The sequence below is a fragment of the Podarcis muralis genome, chromosome 13 (genome assembly GCF_964188315.1).
Source record: "Podarcis muralis chromosome 13, rPodMur119.hap1.1, whole genome shotgun sequence".
NCBI lineage: Eukaryota > Metazoa > Chordata > Lepidosauria > Squamata > Lacertidae > Podarcis > Podarcis muralis.
Genome location: NC_135667.1, coordinates 57,404,520 through 57,423,580, shown reverse-complemented (window position 1 = coordinate 57,423,580; position 19,061 = coordinate 57,404,520). Strand labels below are relative to the sequence as shown.

The 19,061-nt window shown below is 46.2% G+C and overlaps 1 protein-coding gene across 3 annotated transcripts; it reads right to left on the bottom strand.

The window, feature by feature from the left end:
• Window positions 1–1,149: 1,149 nt before the first annotated feature.
• On the bottom strand, window positions 1,150–18,614 carry DAO (D-amino acid oxidase). Of its 3 annotated transcripts, XM_028702988.2 has the most exons (12): window positions 18,475–18,614; window positions 17,045–17,168; window positions 15,369–15,584; window positions 11,539–11,653; window positions 11,041–11,117; window positions 10,464–10,529; window positions 9,934–9,988; window positions 7,043–7,147; window positions 6,646–6,728; window positions 4,781–4,898; window positions 1,834–1,932; window positions 1,150–1,512 (listed from the first exon to the last, which is right to left on the bottom strand). In XM_028702988.2, exons 3-12 carry the CDS (start codon window positions 15,560–15,562, stop codon window positions 1,381–1,383), a joined length of 1,044 nt encoding a protein of 347 aa, XP_028558821.2. In that variant the 5' UTR covers window positions 15,563–15,584; window positions 17,045–17,168; window positions 18,475–18,614; the 3' UTR covers window positions 1,150–1,380. The 3 variants fall into 3 exon arrangements, with proteins under 3 accessions (XP_028558821.2, XP_028558822.2, XP_077773820.1); XM_028702989.2 differs by lacking the exon at window positions 17,045–17,168 and having other exon boundaries at window positions 18,475–18,612; XM_077917694.1 differs by lacking the exon at window positions 4,781–4,898 and having other exon boundaries at window positions 1,374–1,512.
• Between the last annotated feature and the right edge of the window lie 447 nt (window positions 18,615–19,061).

Sequence of the window (19,061 nt, the reverse complement as noted above, 5' to 3'; positions counted from 1 at the left end):
CAGAGAAAGCCTAATTGATGTTTGCTCCAATTCAGCAGTAAATATCAGGTTTCCTTGGGGGAAAGTGCTGGGGCAAGGGTAAGTCTGGATGAGCCCTGAGTTATTCTGCAACTAAGGAAGGCAAAGCAGGTTGTCTCAGGAGTGCATTGAAGTTTTATAGTCTGGGCTAGGTGACCACAGCGACTAAGGCCCTGCTCTCTGGTTACTGTGTCTTCCAGTTATCAGGGTGGTGCCTTTTCCTGCAGCCATTGGCTTTGTCTTGGCCACAGGGCTTCAAGCTGCCAGAGTATCTTTGGAGAAAACTCCTCAGGTCTTTCCTGAGCCTCTGAGGAGCATAAAATCCAGTCATTAGAGTCCAGTGGCAGAAGTGTCTCCTCAGGGTTCAAGGGATGAGATGTGGGGCTCTGGTGCCAGCAGACCCAAATGGTAACAACTGCACGTTTATTCAAAATCTAGTTGTAACTATTTAGTTCAATTAATTTGACAAAATCCAGTAACATGAACCAGTGACACCAGCTTTTCAAAGTCTGGTAGTTATTTACACTGCCAGTGCCCAGCTACTGCCCCCTTGCCTTTTAATACCTCTCTGGTAATCCCACTGACCCCCCAGGGGGTGGTACTGCCCAGTTTGGGAACCACTGCCATACAACATCAAAATGGCCTTGTTTTGTAACCCTCTTAGAACCCTCTTATGGTGGGTTAAATGCTCAGACAAGGCAATGTCCTGTACCCTCTCAAACCACCCATCCCTAGAGAGACCTGCTGCGCATTTCCAATGTTTGGCAATGTTGAGTCTGGCTATTGCAAAGAACAGTCTTAGCAGCTCCTTGTGAACAAGGGTGGGATTTAAGTCACTGTCAATGGCCAGGAGAGCTAATACCAGGACTGGGGTTAGAGACTGGTTTCTTATTGCAGAAAGGTCCATGAATATAGACCACGAATAAGCTGTTAATATTTCACACTGCCACCACATATGAAGGAAGGTGCGCTTGTGACCATAGGCTCTCCAGCATAGCCGTAAAGTATCTTTCAGGATGTGTAACAGTCTAACAAGCATCCAATACCAGCATAGTAAAAGCTTGAGGGATGCTGCCTTTATTTTGGCAGATATTGTCTTAATAGGTAGATAGGATCATACCTTCCGCTTGCTTCCTTGAATACTCTTTAAGAGTATTATTTCTTTATTTCATATAATTTATACACCAATAGATTGTAGGGAGGGGGGACTCCAAGAAGTTTACAAGAAGAACAAAGCAATACAAGAAAAACAAAGCAAAACAATCTATGAAAACAGTTAAAAACTAGGCTCCTTAATCCTGCAAAGGCAGATCCATCCTGCAAGTAAAGGTCAGCGAAGTGGCCTGAACTGTTGCCATGTGCTCAGAGGTTGGCATGGGGTGGCTTGGCCAACCTCTTGTCTTCTAGAATCTTCCCAAACAAATGGGCTACCTCCATGGCACAACCCCAGTGGATGGTGAGCCCAAAACCGCCATGGCCATAGTTGTGGATCACCTGAGAGAGAAGGAAAAGGCAAGAAGAGAGCTACTTCACCAAGGAAAACAGCAGGAAGGAAAACATTACTTCCTACGGCAACTGAATGTCAGGATCGATTAATGCACCATCCACACATCAAACACATTGCAAGAGAATTGCATTTTGTTTCACTAAATTTCAGTAGGGCTAGCTTACTCGTACACAGGACTGCAGCCTTAGAGTAACACCCCCCCCACAAGGATATATGAGAGTCCTAGCCGCAGCATGTGTGAGATACCATGCAAGGGCTGATCCTGTTCCACAAATCAATTCACACCATGCATACGGAAAGTTACCCACCTCTGATTGTAACATCCCATGGCGAACAGCCTGGTGTTCTAATCGGACTCTTGGCCGTACGGGACGATGACCACTCCATTCGTGGATGATTTTGGCTTTCTGGAAGCAGCAACATGCATGGTTATTCAGAGCAGGCAATTGTAAGAAGACATGGGAAGTAGGGACAGCAATCCACTTTGCCAGTGTTTATACTGAATCTTCCTGTGGAAGAGCCATAACACAGTGGTAGAAGACTGGGGTGTTGCATCTCAGCTCAAGGATAGGAAGCTGCAGCAGATGTGGGCCCTCCCCATCAGCACCAGCCAGCCTGCCTGCCATCAAGGGCAGTGATGGCCAAACTTGGCCCTCCAGCTGTTTTGGGACTACAATTCCCATCATCCCTGACCACTGGTCCTGTTGGCTAGGGATGATGGGAGTTGTAGTCCAAAAACAGCTGGAGGGCCAGGTTCGGCCATCACTGGTCAAGGGTGATGGGAGTTGTAGTTCAGCAACATCTGGAGGTCCCCTGCAAGTCCCCCATTTCTGGGCCACAGGGATGGGCACAGCCCTGTCTGAGATCTAGGGATGCCACCTTGGGTTGGGGAAAGTACAGGACGGGGCAGACAAAATAAAGGACAGGTGGGGGGAATGGGGGGGAGCTAAAAATTACTTTACCTGGTGCAGAAATGACTTCAAAGCACTACAATTATCAAATGGAAGCTATCAGTAACTGCAAACACTCCAACAGCAATATTGAAAGGAACTCTTCCCCAGCGGCTGAATTTCTGCCTGCCAGAATCATGATGAATATAGAAACCCAGCCAAAAAAGAAAAAAAGGCGCGCGGGGGGGGGGGGGGAGATAGCAACAAATTCTGCTTCTCTTCCTCATAGAGCTTTGCTTCCAGCATCCTAACAGGGTTCACATAACCCCTCATCCCCCTGAGAGCTCCAATATGATGCTTTAATGCCTAGGGATGGATAAATTATTATTATTATTATTATTATTATTATTATTATTATTATTATTATTATTTATTAAATTTATATACCACCCTTCATCCAGGCAATTTCAGTGACAGAACCCTAAATGTGTAAAGCCCTCCTCTGCAGACTCCATGCGATCTATTCTAGAGGTGGAAATAAGCCAAGAGACCCTTAAACACACAGTGAGACTGAGCTATGAGAATGTTGACCTGTGCTTTAGTTTGCTTTTTGGCTTATTGTTGGTTTTAATTTTTTTAATAACAGTAATAACTGTTTTTACTAACAATTTCATTGTTTTATTCTTTGTGGTTGCTGTATACAAATGTTATGAAACAGGTCTGCCACCGGATAGGCATGTCCTGCCACTGGCCTCCATTTATACATTACTTGTCTGTGCAAACACGGTACAAACTCTTTAAGACGCCAGGAACTCTTTTAACCCAGAGCAAGAGACTTTGGGTATAATATACAGTTTGCAGAATGGGGAAAAAAACAGTGCTTTCTTCTTTAAAATAATGTTTAGGGGTACTCTCATTTTGACTCAAGAATTCACCATTTTATAGTTCAAATCAGGAAAAATAAATACAGTAAATGGACAAAAGTACAAAAATTCACAATATGTTTAGGGGTGTGCATACTATTGCATCCCCCCACAAAAAAGCACTGGGAAAAACTATGGAGAGAGGATTTGAAATTTATGTGTTATACTTTAACAGAAAATGATGTATTGCTGATATTTAACCCCAAGTAAATTAGCAAAAATGTTTAGGACAAGTTCAAATATTTGTTGGAAATGTAAGGAAAAGGAAGGCACCTTTTATCATATGTGGTGGAATTGCAAAGGAATTCTGGGAAATGATATAAAATGAATTTTTAAAAAATTAAAAAAGTTAAAATAACTTTTGTTAAAAAAACAGAAACCTTTTTGTTAGGAATTGTAGGTGCAGAGATACTGAAGAAACTGAAATGACTTTATGTATGCTACAACAGCAGCAAAGATGCTTCTTACCCAGAGTTTGAAAGACGACAAGATATCTACTAGGGTGGACTGGCAGATGAAATTATTGGACTACGCAGAGAGGGCAAGATTAACCAGGGAAAATCAGAACTCAGGAGTGTCAGGGGCTGCCACCAAGGGAGGGGAGAGAGGCAGGAACGTCCAGAGAGCCTCCCCCTTTGTTGAGCAGCTGCACCCCCTTTTGTTGAGGGTCTGGTGAAGGCAAGGCCTCAGGAGAAACGGATGAAGAAAGAAGGGGGGGGGGGTTGCAAAGGCTCACTCAGCCTGAGATGAGCCACGACACGGCTCCCAAGGAGTTGTTTTCGCCAGGGGAATAAACGTAAGTAAAAGAGGCGGAGAGGGGGTTTTCCTGGGCTTTTGTACTGGAAGGCAAACCGGAAGAAACCACTTCTGGAATCTGCTAGTGATTGAGGCAGACGTGGATTTTGGACTTCTGCACTCTACATAATTTGCACTCAATAAAACCTGTAAAAGACAGGTCAGAGTCCTGGCTGTTATCTTTGTGAGCAACCACACACATTCCTCACAAGGAGGATCAAAACTTCAACAAAGAATGGGATAAATATATATTGTACATGAAAGACCACTGTAAACACTTGAACTTTAAATAACTCTTGCAATGATACAAGATTTTGGATACAATGGAGAATGGTAAATTAGATGGACTTGTAATATGCAGTTTAAAAAGTTATTTAAAGAACCCATGGAGGTGACGAGGGAAGACTTGAGATTTGGAAGAATTTTGTGTAAATTTTAATGTCTGTAATAATATTACTTGTGTGAATGAATTTGTACAATCAAATAAAATTATTTCAAAAAATAAAAAAGGAACTCCTTTAACCCAAGGGAAACTCAAAGCAGGTTGTGCTGCACCCGGAACTCCCCCCTGTGTGCAGGGAAGGCTTGGAGAGCAGGACGGCCTGCTCAGTCCCCGCAGCAGCACTGACCCACGCTGGTCACTGTACCTGGAGGCTAGGAAGCAGCTCACAGCACCCTTGCCAAATGCGCTGGTGGTCCTGGGGGCTGTTCTCTTGACTCCAGTTTCCCAGCTGAAATATTCCTCCCAATGTCACTGCGTTGCTCCTACAGCAGAAACAGAAAGGGAAGTGGCAGCGTGTGTGTGTGTGGAATTGGCCCTAACCCAGGTTGGAAGAAATGGTGTCAAGCAAGGGTGGAGGGCCCATGCCCAGGTCACACAAGTGTGCCAGGCTGGCTACTGCCAAGCCACAATGGCAGTCTATTGCATTTGGTATCAGTATCCTGCTCCTGCTCCTTTTGCCTGTGGGAGAAGTGACGCTCTGAGTCTCCCAAGCAATGCTTGTGTGCATCACACCACGAACGTCCCAGGGCTCCAGGATGGCCAGAGGCCCCAAGGAGGTGCTTTTTGGGCCTGTGATCATTTAGGCCACATCCACACCATTTAAAGTACATGGTTTCTTCCAAGGAATCCTGGGAACTGTCCTTTGTATGGGGGTTGTAGCTTCGGGGGGGGACAACTACAGTTCATGATTCTTTAGGGGAAGCCATGGACTTTAAATGCATGGTGTGGATGTGACCCATGATTACTGTCCTACCTGTTACCTGTGTGTGTTGTGGGTTGGGATGGGCAACAGATCCTGAAATGGCCACGTGAACAAGGGTTAAGAAATCACATAAAGCACGGGGGGTGGAAATGTTTCAGCCCAAAGGCCAATCACCCTCATAGGGGCCACATTCCAGTAGTGATTGGAGGCTGGGGATGAGGGAGAATTTCAATTCTGTTTGCATTTAAACTTGAATGTATCAAATCTGCACTTTCTGAAATAATATGAGAACCAGAGCACAGTCATCCTTCGAAATTTGCACTTAACTGAATCTTGCAATGCAGTTCTCCAGCAAATGTTTGCAGAAATGCGCTTATTAGGTGACAGCGTGCATAGAAATGAATATATTGTGAAAATAACATGCAAAAATCCACCACATGAGGGGAAAGAGTTTGCAAAAACGTGTAGTCAAAACTACAGAGAAAAATGTATTTGTTAGCAGAAATATACATGTAAAATGCTGAATAATTTTCATGAAGGGTTTTTTAAAATTGCAAAATGTGAACTGAACTTATGATTAGCAAAACCAGAAAGAGAGAGAACTGAAATGGACAGCTCCTTCTATCCCTAATGAAAAAAGTGTTAATTAGGAGAAATTTGCACATAAAAAGCTGAAGAATTTTTGTGAGAATTAAAAAAATAAATAAAAAATCAGACATTGCTGCAGAAATGTGGACAACTTAATCCAAGGCTGGAAAAATTAGAAACTGAGAGGACTCAGAAGGACAGATCTGTCCATCCCCACAAAGGCAAAAGTGGGCGAGATGCGACACTTATCTTTGTACATTAGGCTACATTCCAGTTGCACAAAAGTCAGAAATCTCTGCACCCGGCACCTCACACGCCCCTCCCTCCCTCCCTCCCTCCCTCCAGGCAAGCAAGCAGCATTGCCCCAGTGGAAGGACACATCCAAGCAGGTGAAAGCGCTTGAGGTGGGTGCCAGCAGGGCCACCGTGGGCAGATGGTGTGAAGTGAGGGTGCAGACCAAGAAGGGTCCTAAGCACCAAAGAGGCCTGGAAGGCTCACCCAGACCCTGGGCTTGAGATTCCCCAACCCTGAGCAAGCATTTATTTGGGTCCACAGCACAAATGCCATTGGGCTTCCCCAACGAGGAGTCCTCCAGATGTTTTGCAGTACAACTCATCAGCACACTGGCAGGGCCTGATGGGAGCTGGAGGAGCAAACATCTGGAAGGCATCCAATTGGGGAAGACGACATTCTGTCATAGTCAGTTGTGTTTTCCTTACCCAGGTATGATGTAAGGTGTGTTATAGATCTCAGTCTCAACATCATGGGTGATGATGAAATGCTTCACCCAGGGGGCCTCGACCTAGAGAGCCAAAACAAGCAGAGGCAACAGCAAGGCTGTATTGCTGCATTCACCCCAGCAGGAATCAGGTGACCTGAGGAACAAATCAAGCCCCATCTTTTTTTATTAGTATTCAAATCAAGCCCCATCTTGCCGTATAAAACTCCTGACTCTGGTCTGGATCCTCAGCTTGAGCATTGTCACGGATTTGCTGACCCATCAACCCCGTCATAAGCCCCACCAGGACTGCAGGTAGATATGTGCTTCTTCAGACACAGGCAGCTTCTTCCCTTCTTGCAAGGTAGCCAAAAGAACCCTAGAAAGCCTGGCCTTACCTTGATGACTTGCCCCCGGCCCGGGCATAACTCAGGGTCAGGTTGTAGCTCCCCAGCACGAACCCCTGTGCAGTTGATTATGATGTCCACGCCTTCAGCCATCAACTAAGCAAAAGACAGATTTGTGGTGTTACTGTCTCTGAAGGCAAATGGGGACTGGAATCCAAAAACATATGGAAGGCCAGAGGTTGGCCACCCTGGTTTTCTGTCCTGCTTAGCCAAAAATGGTTTGGAAAGTCCACCATATCTGCCTAAAGCAGGGCAGGAATTATTGGAGCCATACTCCAGAAATATCTAGAGAGAGGGCAGCTGGTTGGGGATTGTGACGTTAACATATGAGAGTGCTGGAGGTGAAATAGTTAAACAGGTTGCCCAATCAGAACCCAGGGGGTAGAGTCAGAGGAACTATAAAACCAGCTCTGGGAGGGGCAAAGGGAGGAGTTCGTTGGGAGTTGGGTGGTTGGTTGGTTGGTTGGAGTAGGAGTGAATTGGGATAGAGTCTGGGGGTAGGTTGAGTTAGTGTAGTGAAATAAGCTGAGTCAGGAACAGTTAGGGGCTAGGCAGACAGGTAAATATCTGAGAGGTGGTTTAGTGAGTGAGAGCAGGTAGCGGAAGTTATAGGTCTGGATAGGCACCCCATGATTGTAATGGACCGATGCCGTTTATGAAACCACACACTTGTTAAACTGCAATAAATAAACAGAAGTTTATGTTCCAATGTAACCCTGACGGGACTCAGTATTGTACCAGGTAGGGCCTGGGTGGTGGCAGCGAGAAATAAAGTGGTGGCACAGGGATCAATAGACGGTGAAACGTCCAGGGACCCTGTGTGATCGCCACAGGGATGTCTGGGCTTACAGTCACACCAAGCATTTAAAGCACTAGGTTGTCACTTTAAATAATCAAGGTTTCCCACAAGGAATTCTGGGAACTGTAGTGTGTTAAGGATGCTGAGAGTTGTTATGAAACCTCCAGAGCTATACGGTTCCCTGTGAAGAGGGATTGATTGTTATTTCGCTCTGGGAGTCATAGAATCTTAGAATTGTAGAGTTGGAAGGGACCCCAATGTTCATCTAGTCCAACCCCCTGCAATGCAGGAATCTCAGCTAAAGCATCCATGTAGCTCCGGGAGAGGAAGAGAGGCCTCTTCACACGTCTCAGTACCCTTAACAAACCACAGGTCCCATAATTCTTTGGGGGAAGCCGTGTCTGTTTAAAGTGGCATCATAATGTGTGGTGTGTATTGTTGGACTACAGTTCCCATCATCCCTGACTACTGGGCCATGCCGGCTGAGGCTGATGGGAGGAGTTGTAGTCCAACAATAGCTGGGACCCAAGGCTGGTCTAGTGTCTCAAAGTGGTTTCCCAACGCGGTTCCAAAATTTCCAAATATGCCCCGAGGGCTAAAAAAAAGTTTGGGACTCCTAGTCTGGATTATCCTATCATCTTTGATCCTGTGTTGTAGACGACACATTGTCCCTTGGCAATATTGAAGAATTTCAACTTTGTCTTTTGTAAACCTTTGTCAAAGATGCCAAAGTTCCAGAATGGCTTTTTACCAGCAACTGACATATTTCTATCCAAGCGTATTTAAGAAAACTCCAGGAGAGGATTGGAATGACCACTGGAGATGCTAGGGGGAACCTACTCCAGACTGGTGGAAAGGTTTTAAGGCTGGTCCCACCTTCCAGGGTTATGGCTAATCTGAGTAAAGGGAAGCAACTGGGCCACATTAATTCAGAGAAGCATAGAACGGCAGAGCTGGGAGGCAACCAAAGGGTCATCTAATTTTAATCCAAACCTGTGCTGTGCAATGCAAGAATCATAACTAATTTGTTTTTATATTGTGTTATTCAAAAAATTAAATACAGTTCATGTAAACATATATATGGGTGGGTTATTATTATGATTTTTACAATCTTGCAGGAATTCAGAATTTATTTATTGAAATTTTGTACAGTGGTGCCCCGCAAGACAAACGCCTCGCAAGACGGAAAACCCGCTAGACGAAAGGGTTTTCCGTTTTGGAGGCGCTTCCCAAAACGAATTTCCCTATGGGCTTCCTTCGCAATACGAAAGCCCATAGGGAAATCTCTGGGACAGCGGGGAAGCACAGCGCGTCTTCCCCACTGTCCTCGGACCTCCTCCGAAGCCTGGCGGCGGGGCGGGGACACCTCCTCCCGCCGCCCGGCTTCGGAAGGATGCTCCGAAGCCGGGCGGCGGGGGGGGGGGGGGAGAAACACCTCCTCCTGCCGCCCAGCTTCGGAAGGCTGCTCCGAAGCTGGGTGGTGGGGCGGGGACACCGCCTCCCGCCCCCGGCTTCGGAAGGCTGTCCTGAAGACTTGGGGTGGGAGAAGGGTTTTCCTTCCCACCGCCAACATTCAGAATGCTGTTCTGAATGTTGGCGGTGGGGAGGAAAAACCCTCCTCCCACGCAAGCCCCGGGAACAGAGGAAAAGCGCTGCATGCCTTCTCCTCTGTTCCCGTACCTGTCCTGAAGGCTTGCGGTGGGGAGAAAAGCCCTTCTCCACACCGCCAGCCTGGCAAGCGATTTCCATAGGAACGCATTAATTGATTTTCAATGCATTCCTATGGGAAACCGTGCTTCGCAAGACGAAAAACTCGCAAGAAGAAAAAACTTGCGGAACGAATTAATTTCGTCTTGCGAGGCACCACTGTATACCACTGGACTGTGAAAAACCTCAGACCTCAAAGCTTTCTCCTTCCCCCAAATTCCTTGCTCCAGTTCTGCTCAAAATGCAGCCATATTTAAAGCCTAACGATAGACTCCCCCCTCCCCTCCCCCTCTATCTAATCCTGTCCACAGCTGGTGGAGAAAAGAAATGCCTTTATCAATGCCCCTCCCAGAATACATTTAAATTCCCAACTAACCTCCTGGAAGGACTCAATTTTCCGATGAAAGAACTTGACGCTCTGCATCTTTAACCTGTAAGACAAATGTTGCCTTGTAAACAACAGGGCGAGCCACTGTGACTGATGGCTAACATTCTGACACTTCTCCAGTTCTGGTGACATCCCTAGAAAGAGCCCAGTGAGGTCTCCGCATGCTGGCTGACTGTTGGCACTGGATGCTGGGTGACTATTAGGGCAAGAGGAACCCTGAAAAGCCAGTCGGAGTAGGAGAAATGGAATGGAATGGAGTATCTTGACGGGAACCATGGCTGGCTGGCAGCCTCTTCCGGAGAAAGGGCACTTGCAGAGCACCTGCTATGCCTGTGGAAGGTTCCATGTTCCGTTCCCAAGGGCATCTCCGGGTGGGGCTGGGAGGGAACTGAAGAGCCAGTCAGTGTAGAGATAATACCGAGCTTGGCAGACCAATGGTCAAACTCTGACAAGGCACCTTCTCATGGTCAGTATGGATATTGTCAGAACAGAGAGAAGAAAGCAAATATCATACACACCTCTTTGTAAGCCAGGGTAGATATCGTTTGCCCTCCAGCATCAGAGCTGTGTTGAACCAACCATAGCTGAAACCAGGGAAATGAAAGATAAGGACATAGAAATGGGCTACCATCTGAAATACAGGGGTCCCTTCACTTATGCGGGGCTTTTGTTCCTGGGCTACATGCAGACATGTGAAATCACATAAAATGGAGAGGGCGTTGTTGAGAGGCTGGAAAGCAACTCTCTCTTGGTGGACTCCATCCATCCCATCCACCTTCCTCAAGTGGCAATGCACCCTTTCGAGCGCATGTCCTGCTTGCCTCTGGTGACTGGAATGTTGAGCTGGGAGTCAGAGGGTCAGTGGCACTCTCCCTGTTAGTCTTGGGAGGTGCTGGAGGAGGTTTCTGCAAGTCTATGATTCTATAATAACCGTCACATCCAGGGAGTGTCATTTATGCCACTGGAATTTACGTCTCCCCCTCCTCATTTTAGTCCTGCTCTAGATGGCCTCCTAGCCCACCAGAGAGGTCGTGTCAGCCTTATCTCACAAAGCAAACACCCAAAACCTAAAGGGAAGAGAGAATTGATCAATACCTGTAGCCAGGGAAGAGCTCAAGCTCTTTCTGTGACAAGGTCCTAAATCCCAAAACGATATTCTTCCATGATGGGTCCTGCAGAGGAGAAAGTATTGTGCCAGTTATAAGGCAACTGAGGGAAGAGTCCACATGTCTAAGAAGCTCTGGTCCAGTCACCTTGTTCTCTGTGAAAATTGATAATTTGTACCAAATGGCATCATTTAACTTGCACCACTTCTTGAGGAAGTCATTCAAGAAATTAGAATAGATTCCACTAACAAAGATACCGTAGATGCACCTGAGATGCATTTGGCCTCATGTTCCTACACCTATTGGTTGTGGGTTTCCCCCTCTGCTTTGCAGTGATGCAAAAATAGCCATATTGAGTGTCATACAAATAGGCCGTTGAAAGCAATCTCCCATTATCATCTGTCTATGCAATACTCCAGAACTCCTTCTACAAGGAAGACCAAACATCCTTTGAAATAATTGCTCTTATTTAACATCAGTTACTTACCGGAACTGGCTGTGTAAAGAGATTGTATCCAGAGAGCAGAAACAACCCCATCTCCTCAGCTTCTGGTGAATTAATGTGTTGAAGAAGATAATCAAAAGTCTCTTTATTCCAGAGCCTGTCATATTAAATAATACAGTCAGACAATCACACACTCTAGGATTGTACTGTAAATTTTCCTGCAACTTGATGGTCTACCAGAAAACAGAATGGATGAGTCTCTCGATGCAATGCCTCTCCCAAGACAAATATGCCAATACAATGCCTTTCCTGTAATGGTGGATTGTTTATTGTGCCAGGAATTAGTCCAACCCACCCCCACCGAGGCTGGCATGCTTCCCCTCTCCTCCCCTTCTCCAGTATGTCTGCAAGGAGGAGTTGGGAAGTATTTGCTTTTGATTTCAACTACCCACAGTTTAGCAACCCATTAAGACTCTAAACTGTGGTTAACCTTAGCTACAGTATCATGTGTTTCAACCAAATTCATAAAACAGTTTGATTAGCCACAGTTCTTTGTTTTTGGACAGCGTTGACATAGCCATGGTTAATCCAAAATGGCTTCCTGTCTGCTTCTCACAGATGCACTGAGAAAGGAAGGGAAACACATGGATCTGGGAAGAGGCCAGGCTCCTTCCCTTCATTTTCTTCCCTTTTTCTCCTGCCTTTCTTCCATCTGGGATGCCAAAGGGGTGTATGTGTGGGTTCCAGGCCTCCACCTATTCAGGCACTGACCCAACCCAGCTCTGCTTATGTGTCATCCATGGGAAACAATGACCCACTGAAACACTTCCAACTCCCTTCAAAATGGCTGACTGCCTTCAGCTTGAAGCATACTTCTGCTGCCTGCCTGTCTAGGCCTTCACAGAAAGAAGGCCTCACCAACCTCTCCACTGCTCTTATCCTTGGGAAGTTTTTTCTGAATATTTAGTTCAGATTTGCCTCTCTGCAGTTTAGTCCTCACTGAAGAGCCACACAGGCAGAGCAGGGAGACTGAACCAACAAGGCTCAGGGTAAGGACGAGCTACTCAGATGAGAACATATAGAGATGAAATTCCTCAATTATCAGGGAATCCAAAGCTTTTAGTCTTATGTTTGTTTGTTTTTATAAATAAATTGATTTTTATGGAATTTTTCTCAGACAAATAAAAAATATGTAATGGCAGACACAACCTGCTTAACAAAACTTGGCGTAACAAAACTTGTACACCTGTCACTGATGGTGTACAGAAAAAAATGTAAAGCAATCAGAGAGCACTATATTAAGTAAGGTGTAGAAACAGCAGTCTGGAAGGCCAAAGGAAGTAATTTATACATTTTTAAGCTAAAGGCCAAATATGTTTAGATATCATCATCATCATCATCATCATCATCATCATCATCATATTATTTATACCCTGCCTATCTGGCTGGGTTTCCCCAGCCACTCTGCGCGGCTTCCAACCGAATATTAAAAACAATACAGCATCAGACATTAAAAACATCCCTAAACAGGGCCATCTTCAGTTATCTTTTAAAAGTAAAATAGTTGCTTATTGCCTTGACACAGAATGAACTCTAAAGCACAGAATGAACTCAGGCTTGCTAGAGAGGTTAAAAGCAACAAAAAAGGCTTTTATGGGTATGTTCGTAGCAAAAGGAAGAACAAAGAAACAGTGGGGTCACTCAGAGGAGAAGATGGTGAAATGCAAACAGGGGACACAGAAAGGGCTGAACTCCTCAATGCCTTCTTTGCCTCAGTCTTCTCTGATAAAGAAAACAATGCCCGACCTGAAGAATTTGGAGCAAATGATTCAGCAGAGGAAACACAGCCCAGAATAACTAAGGAGATAGTACAAGAATACTTGGCTAGTCTAGATGTATTCAAGTCTCCAGGGCCAGATGAACTGCATCCAAGAGTATTAAAAGAACTGGCAGATGTGATTTCAGAACCACTGGCAGTCATCTTTGAGAATTCCTGGAGAACAGGCGAAGTCCCGGCAGACTGGAGGAGGGCAAATGTTGTCCCTATTTTCAAAAAGGGGAAAAGAGAGGACCCAAATAATTATCGCCCAGTCAATCTGACATCAATACCAGGGAAGATTCTGGAGCAGATCATTAAGCAAACAGTCTGTGAGCACCTAGAAAGGAATGCTGTGATCACCAATAGTCAGCATGGATTTCTGAAAAATAAGTCATGTCAGACTAACCTGATCTCGTTTTTTGACAGAATTACAAGCCTGGTAGATGAAGGGAACGCAGTGGATGTAGCCTACCTTGATTTCAGCAAGGCATTTGACAAGGTGCCCCATGATATTCTTGTAAAGAAGCTGGTAAAATGCGGTCTTGACTATGCTACCACTCAGTGGATTTGTAACTGGCTGACTGACCGAACCCAAAGGGTGCTCATCAATGGTTCCTCTTCATCCTGGAGAAGAGTGACTAGTGGGGTGCCAAAGGGTTCTGTCTTGGGCCCGGTCTTATTCAACATCTTTATCAACGACTTGGATGATGGACTCAAGGGCATCCTGATCAAATTTGCAGATGACACCAAACTGGGAGGGGTGGCTAACACCCCAGAGGACAGGATCACACTTCAAAACGACCTTGACAGATTAGAGAACTGGGCCAAAACAAACAAGATGAACTTTAACAGGGAGAAATGTAAAGTATTGCACTTGGGCAAAAAAAAATGAGAGGCACAAATACAAGATGGGTGACACCTGGCTTGAGAGCAGTACATGTGAAAAGGATCTAGGAGTCTTGGTTGACCACAAACTTGACATGAGCCAACAGTGTGACGCGGCAGCTAAAAAAGCCAATGCAATTCTGGGCTGCATCAATAGGAGTATAGCATCTAGATCAAGGGAAGTAATAGTGCCACTGTATTCTGCTCTGGTCAGACCTCACCTGGAGTACTGTGTCCAGTTCTGGGCACCACAGTTCAAGAAGGACACTGACAAACTGGAACGTGTCCAGAGGAGAGCAACCAAAATGGTCAAAGGCCTGGAAACGATGCCTTATGAGGAATGGCTAAGGGAGCTGTGCATGTTTAGCCTGGAGAAGAGGAGGTTAAGGGGTGATATGATAGTCATGTTCAAATATATAAAAGGATGTCACATAGAGGAGGGAGAAAGGTTGTTTTCTGCTGCTCCAGAGAAGCGGACACAGAGCAATGGATCCAAACTACAAGAAAGATTCCACCTAAACATTAGGAAGAACTTCCTGACAGTAAGAGCTGTTCGACAGTGGAATTTGCTGCCAAGGAGTGTGGTGGAGTCTCCTTCTTTGGAGGTCTTTAAGCAGAGGCTTGACAACCATATGTCAGGAGTGCTCTGATGGTGTTTCCTGCTTGGCAGGGGGTTGGACTCGATGGCCCTTGTGGTCTCTTCCAACTCTATGATTCTATGATTGACATCTGCTGGGAGGACGTTCCACAGGGCAGGCGCCACTACCGAGAAGGCCCTCTGCCTGGTTCCCTGTAAGCTCACTTCTCGCAGGTTAAAACAAAAAAAATTCCTTCCAGTAGCACCTTAAAGACCAACTAAGTTAGTTCTTGGTATGAGCTTTCGTGTGCATGCACACGAAAGCTCATACCAAGAACTAACTTAGTTGGTCTTTAAGGTGCTACTGGAAGGAATTTTTTTTTGTTTTGACTATGGCAGACCAACACGGCTACCTATCTGTAACTTCTCGCAGGTTGTCACAGAACAAATTCAACTAACCAAAACCAACCAACTGAGAATGATGTTTTGTCAAATGCCCCTCTAAGTTGTCTGTTATGTCCCGTGACATTTTCTACCACCGCCAAGTGCCAACCCTGACTCCACCGTCCTGTAGAGTGAAAGGGGTCTTACGTTTCTTGAGTGTTTCCCTTGTCATAGAGATATGGCTGCCAAAGACCCGCTGCCCCGTCGCTGGTGGTGTGAGGCGTAAACTGGTCGGCATAGATCTCTATTTCCAGGGGCTGATCTGCTGAGTGGTATCGGTCACGGATGCAGAGGGCTGTGGACAGTCCAATAATGCCGGCTCCAATCACAGCAACACGCATGGTGAGGGGCTTAAATTCTCTCCTGGGGGAAGAAAATGGCTACAGCTTTGTGCACCTGGCATTAAATCCCAACAAACATAGCAGAGGTCATCCCTGGGTGGCCATACCTAGGCTTGGTAACTCTATTTGCATCCCCTCCAACATTCCTCAGATTAAAATAAGGGCTTTTCTCACTTCCTTGTCCCTCCTTGACCTCCCCATTTTTTTGTCCCCCACTATAGAGCATTTCCTATCAGAAGAAGGGCAAGTGCTGCCACTGCTACACCAACAAGACAAAGCACACACACCATCCCCCATCCCAGGAAAACTCCTTGATCCCAATTTTATTTTATTTTTTGGTAGATTTACCAAAAAGCGCAACAACTTTTGGGGTGTCCTGGTTCTTCCTTTTTGAAATATGGCACCCCTAGGATTGGAAGGCACAAAAGCATGCAGGCTGGTGAGTTTCTAGGTCAGTGTGCCACACTCCGGCCGGGAGAGCCTGGCACACCCTCCAGATGCCGCTCCCTCTGCTTAGGGGTAACAATAGATCCCTCTGTGCACAGGAATGCCGGCATGAAAGGGCTGCTTCCCAGTTCTCAAAACTCTGCACCCACTGGCCAGAGAACTTGGCTTCCCTTGTGGCAGAGTCTTGAATGGCTATTCTGTCAGCACAGCCGCTTCTTTCAGAGAAAGACAGCAGAAAGAAACCCTGAAAGTGGCAGAAAAGCTTATTGCCAGAATAACAAAATGTGAGGGTTTTTTTTTGGGGGGGGGGGACTGTGCTAGCTTTAAAAAAAAGAATCTGCTTTCTTCCATAAGAACAGGAGAAGAGGCTGCTGGATCAGGCCAATGGCCCATCGGGTCCAGCCTCCTGTTCTCACAGGGGCCAAGCAGATGCCCCCAGGGGAAGCCAGCAGGCAGGAGCCAAGCCCAGGACCACTCTCCCCTCCTGCACTTGCCAGCAACTGGGATTCAGGAAGATTGCTGCAGAGCATAGCAGCCTTATCCTCCACCAACCATCAAACGTGAATATTCTTGGTAATGCTGAAGTTTGACACAAACAGAAAATGTGTTGCTCTCTTTTGAAAGATAGACTGGACGGTAGTTTATAACGGACTGCTGCAAACAAACAAACCAGCCAGGGACTGTCCCAGGGACTGGTCAAATGAAGCCTTTTCCCCTATGAGGAAAGGTGCAGCTTTGGGGACTGTGAGTAAGGATGAGTAAGAGGAAACATGATCAATAGTGTTTAAAATCATGCGGAGCAGAAAGACAGTAGATGGAGACCCCCCCCCATAACACTAGAACATGTGGACATCCAGTGAAGCTGAATTCAGGAGATGTCTAACAAGGATTTCTTCATGCAGCACAGAGCTAAACTGTGGAGCACCTTCCCACAGGGATGGCCACCAACTGAGATGGCTTTAAAAGAGGACTGAGAATTTGTGGAGGAGGAGAGGGCTACCTGTGGCTACTAACCACATGGCTCTGCTCCCTCACCTGAAGGATCTTGCTGGTGGGCTTCCAGTAGGCAACTGCTTCAGCACTGTGGGAACAGGATGCTGGGCTCAATGGGTCACTGGCCTGATCCAGCAGGCTCTTATGATTTATACAGGGCACCAGGCTGGGGAGGAAGGCACACATGTAAATTAATGCACATGAACTGTAAGGCATCCGCCCAGAACACAGGCTGCCCAGCCCCCACCCCCACAGCTGCCAAGGTGTATTTTGAACTGCTGACAACACACTGAGAAACAAGTATGGATTTTCTAGTAGATCTTTAACTCAAAGCGCACACACAGTGGAATGTGCACCCATGGGAAGCTGCTGCCAGTCAGTGCAGACAATACTGAGTTAGGTGAACTAATGGTCTGACTTGGGATAAGGCAGCTTCCTGCATTCACCTTTGTGGGTTTGTTCGTTTTTTAAAGTTAACAGAGAACCTCTTTAGTGCAGAGTACATGAGCACAGCATGCAACAAATGACAGCCTTCTTTAATGTGTGATGTAGGGGATGGGTGTCCAGGCAGTTTGGAATAAAGCAATATGAGGAGACAGCCCAGGGAGGCAGGATCCACAGGGGCAGCAGTTCCTGCCTCCAGGGTATGCACTGCCTGCTGCTGCTGCTGCCACCGCAGTTGCATGCTCCTTGGAGGTCAGATCCACCGCCTGCTTTACAACTCCCAGGGTGAATAGGAGGTGCTGCTGGCCTCCCACCCCTAGGGAGGAAATGGTGGAGGGCTGCCCTCTGGCATCTCCTGGGCTCTGCATCTGCCCTGCATGATTCATAGCTCCCCCCTCCCCCAGACCTTGATTCCCAGTTCAACCATTGGGTGAGGTTGATTTGAATGCCCCCCCCCCCCCCCCGTTTCCAGTGCAGATCTTCATGTACCCTTTTCCCTGGCAGCGGGGAGGTGCCATTTTGTGGTTTGACTCAGGTGCCAAAATGTCTTGGACTGACCTTGGGTGAAACTATGGGTATTTCAAGTGTTTCCTCATTTTAATCACTGAAATGCTGAGGTTATGCTGGCATTATCAACCAGATTTCCTCTGTCTTCCAAGGGTTTAGGGGAAACTAGCTTGCCATACACCATCATGTCTTGCTTGACAACTACAAAGACTCAGAAGCAGGGACTTCTAAAATTATTCACAATGGAAGCTGCAATTCTGAAAACTTAACATGTCAGAAGCCACATTTCACCAATTTGCAAAACAGCAGCAGCCCAGGAGATAATTGAATACGGAAAGCCCAGCCTGTTTTCAGTTCCTTTCAAGCCAGTTCTTTGCCAATTCCTACTGCTTTCAAGCCAATCCCCTCGAAGGGCAGAATTCAGAAACAATGAAAGAAAGCAATGTTTTCTGCAAGCACACACAACCACCAGGCAGGCACATTTGTTTTTAGCAAGTCAAAAGAAAGAAAATAAATGTTACCCTCTTGCTGACAAAACACACTTTCCAGAAATGCCTTTTCACCCAACCATGGCCCCAAGTTGTAGGCAGGCAGGCAGTCTCCAGACTGGATCCTGAGAACGACTTGCAAGGTGACTAGTCACAAACCTTATGTATTTCAGGAGCTTGGAAAGAGGGTTCAAAGTTCCCTGTAGAATGAACATGGGGGAGAATGAGGTGGAGTTTAACCTTCTGTGCTGCCAAAGCTGAAGAGTTGGCATTTTCTCGAGAGAACTCCCTGTTTCAAACTGGAACTCTGTGTCAGGCCTTGACAAGGTTCCATGACCTGAATTCAGGAATGGGAAGAGGGAAGAGCTGGCTGTCGGCTGAAGGGGAAGCAGGTGCCATGGTCTACAGTGACAGGAGCAAGTTCCAAAGCAGTACAGGTAGTAACAGACATGATAGCAGCTCGAGAATAGATTCTGTATGGATTTCCAAAGAACTGGAAACAAGAGTCAAAAAAATTGAAATCAATCCCAGAACCTTTCCAGACCACAATTCCCTGACTATGGAACTACAAAAAGAAAGCCAAATCTCTTTTAGATGGAGATTAAATGATGATTTATTAG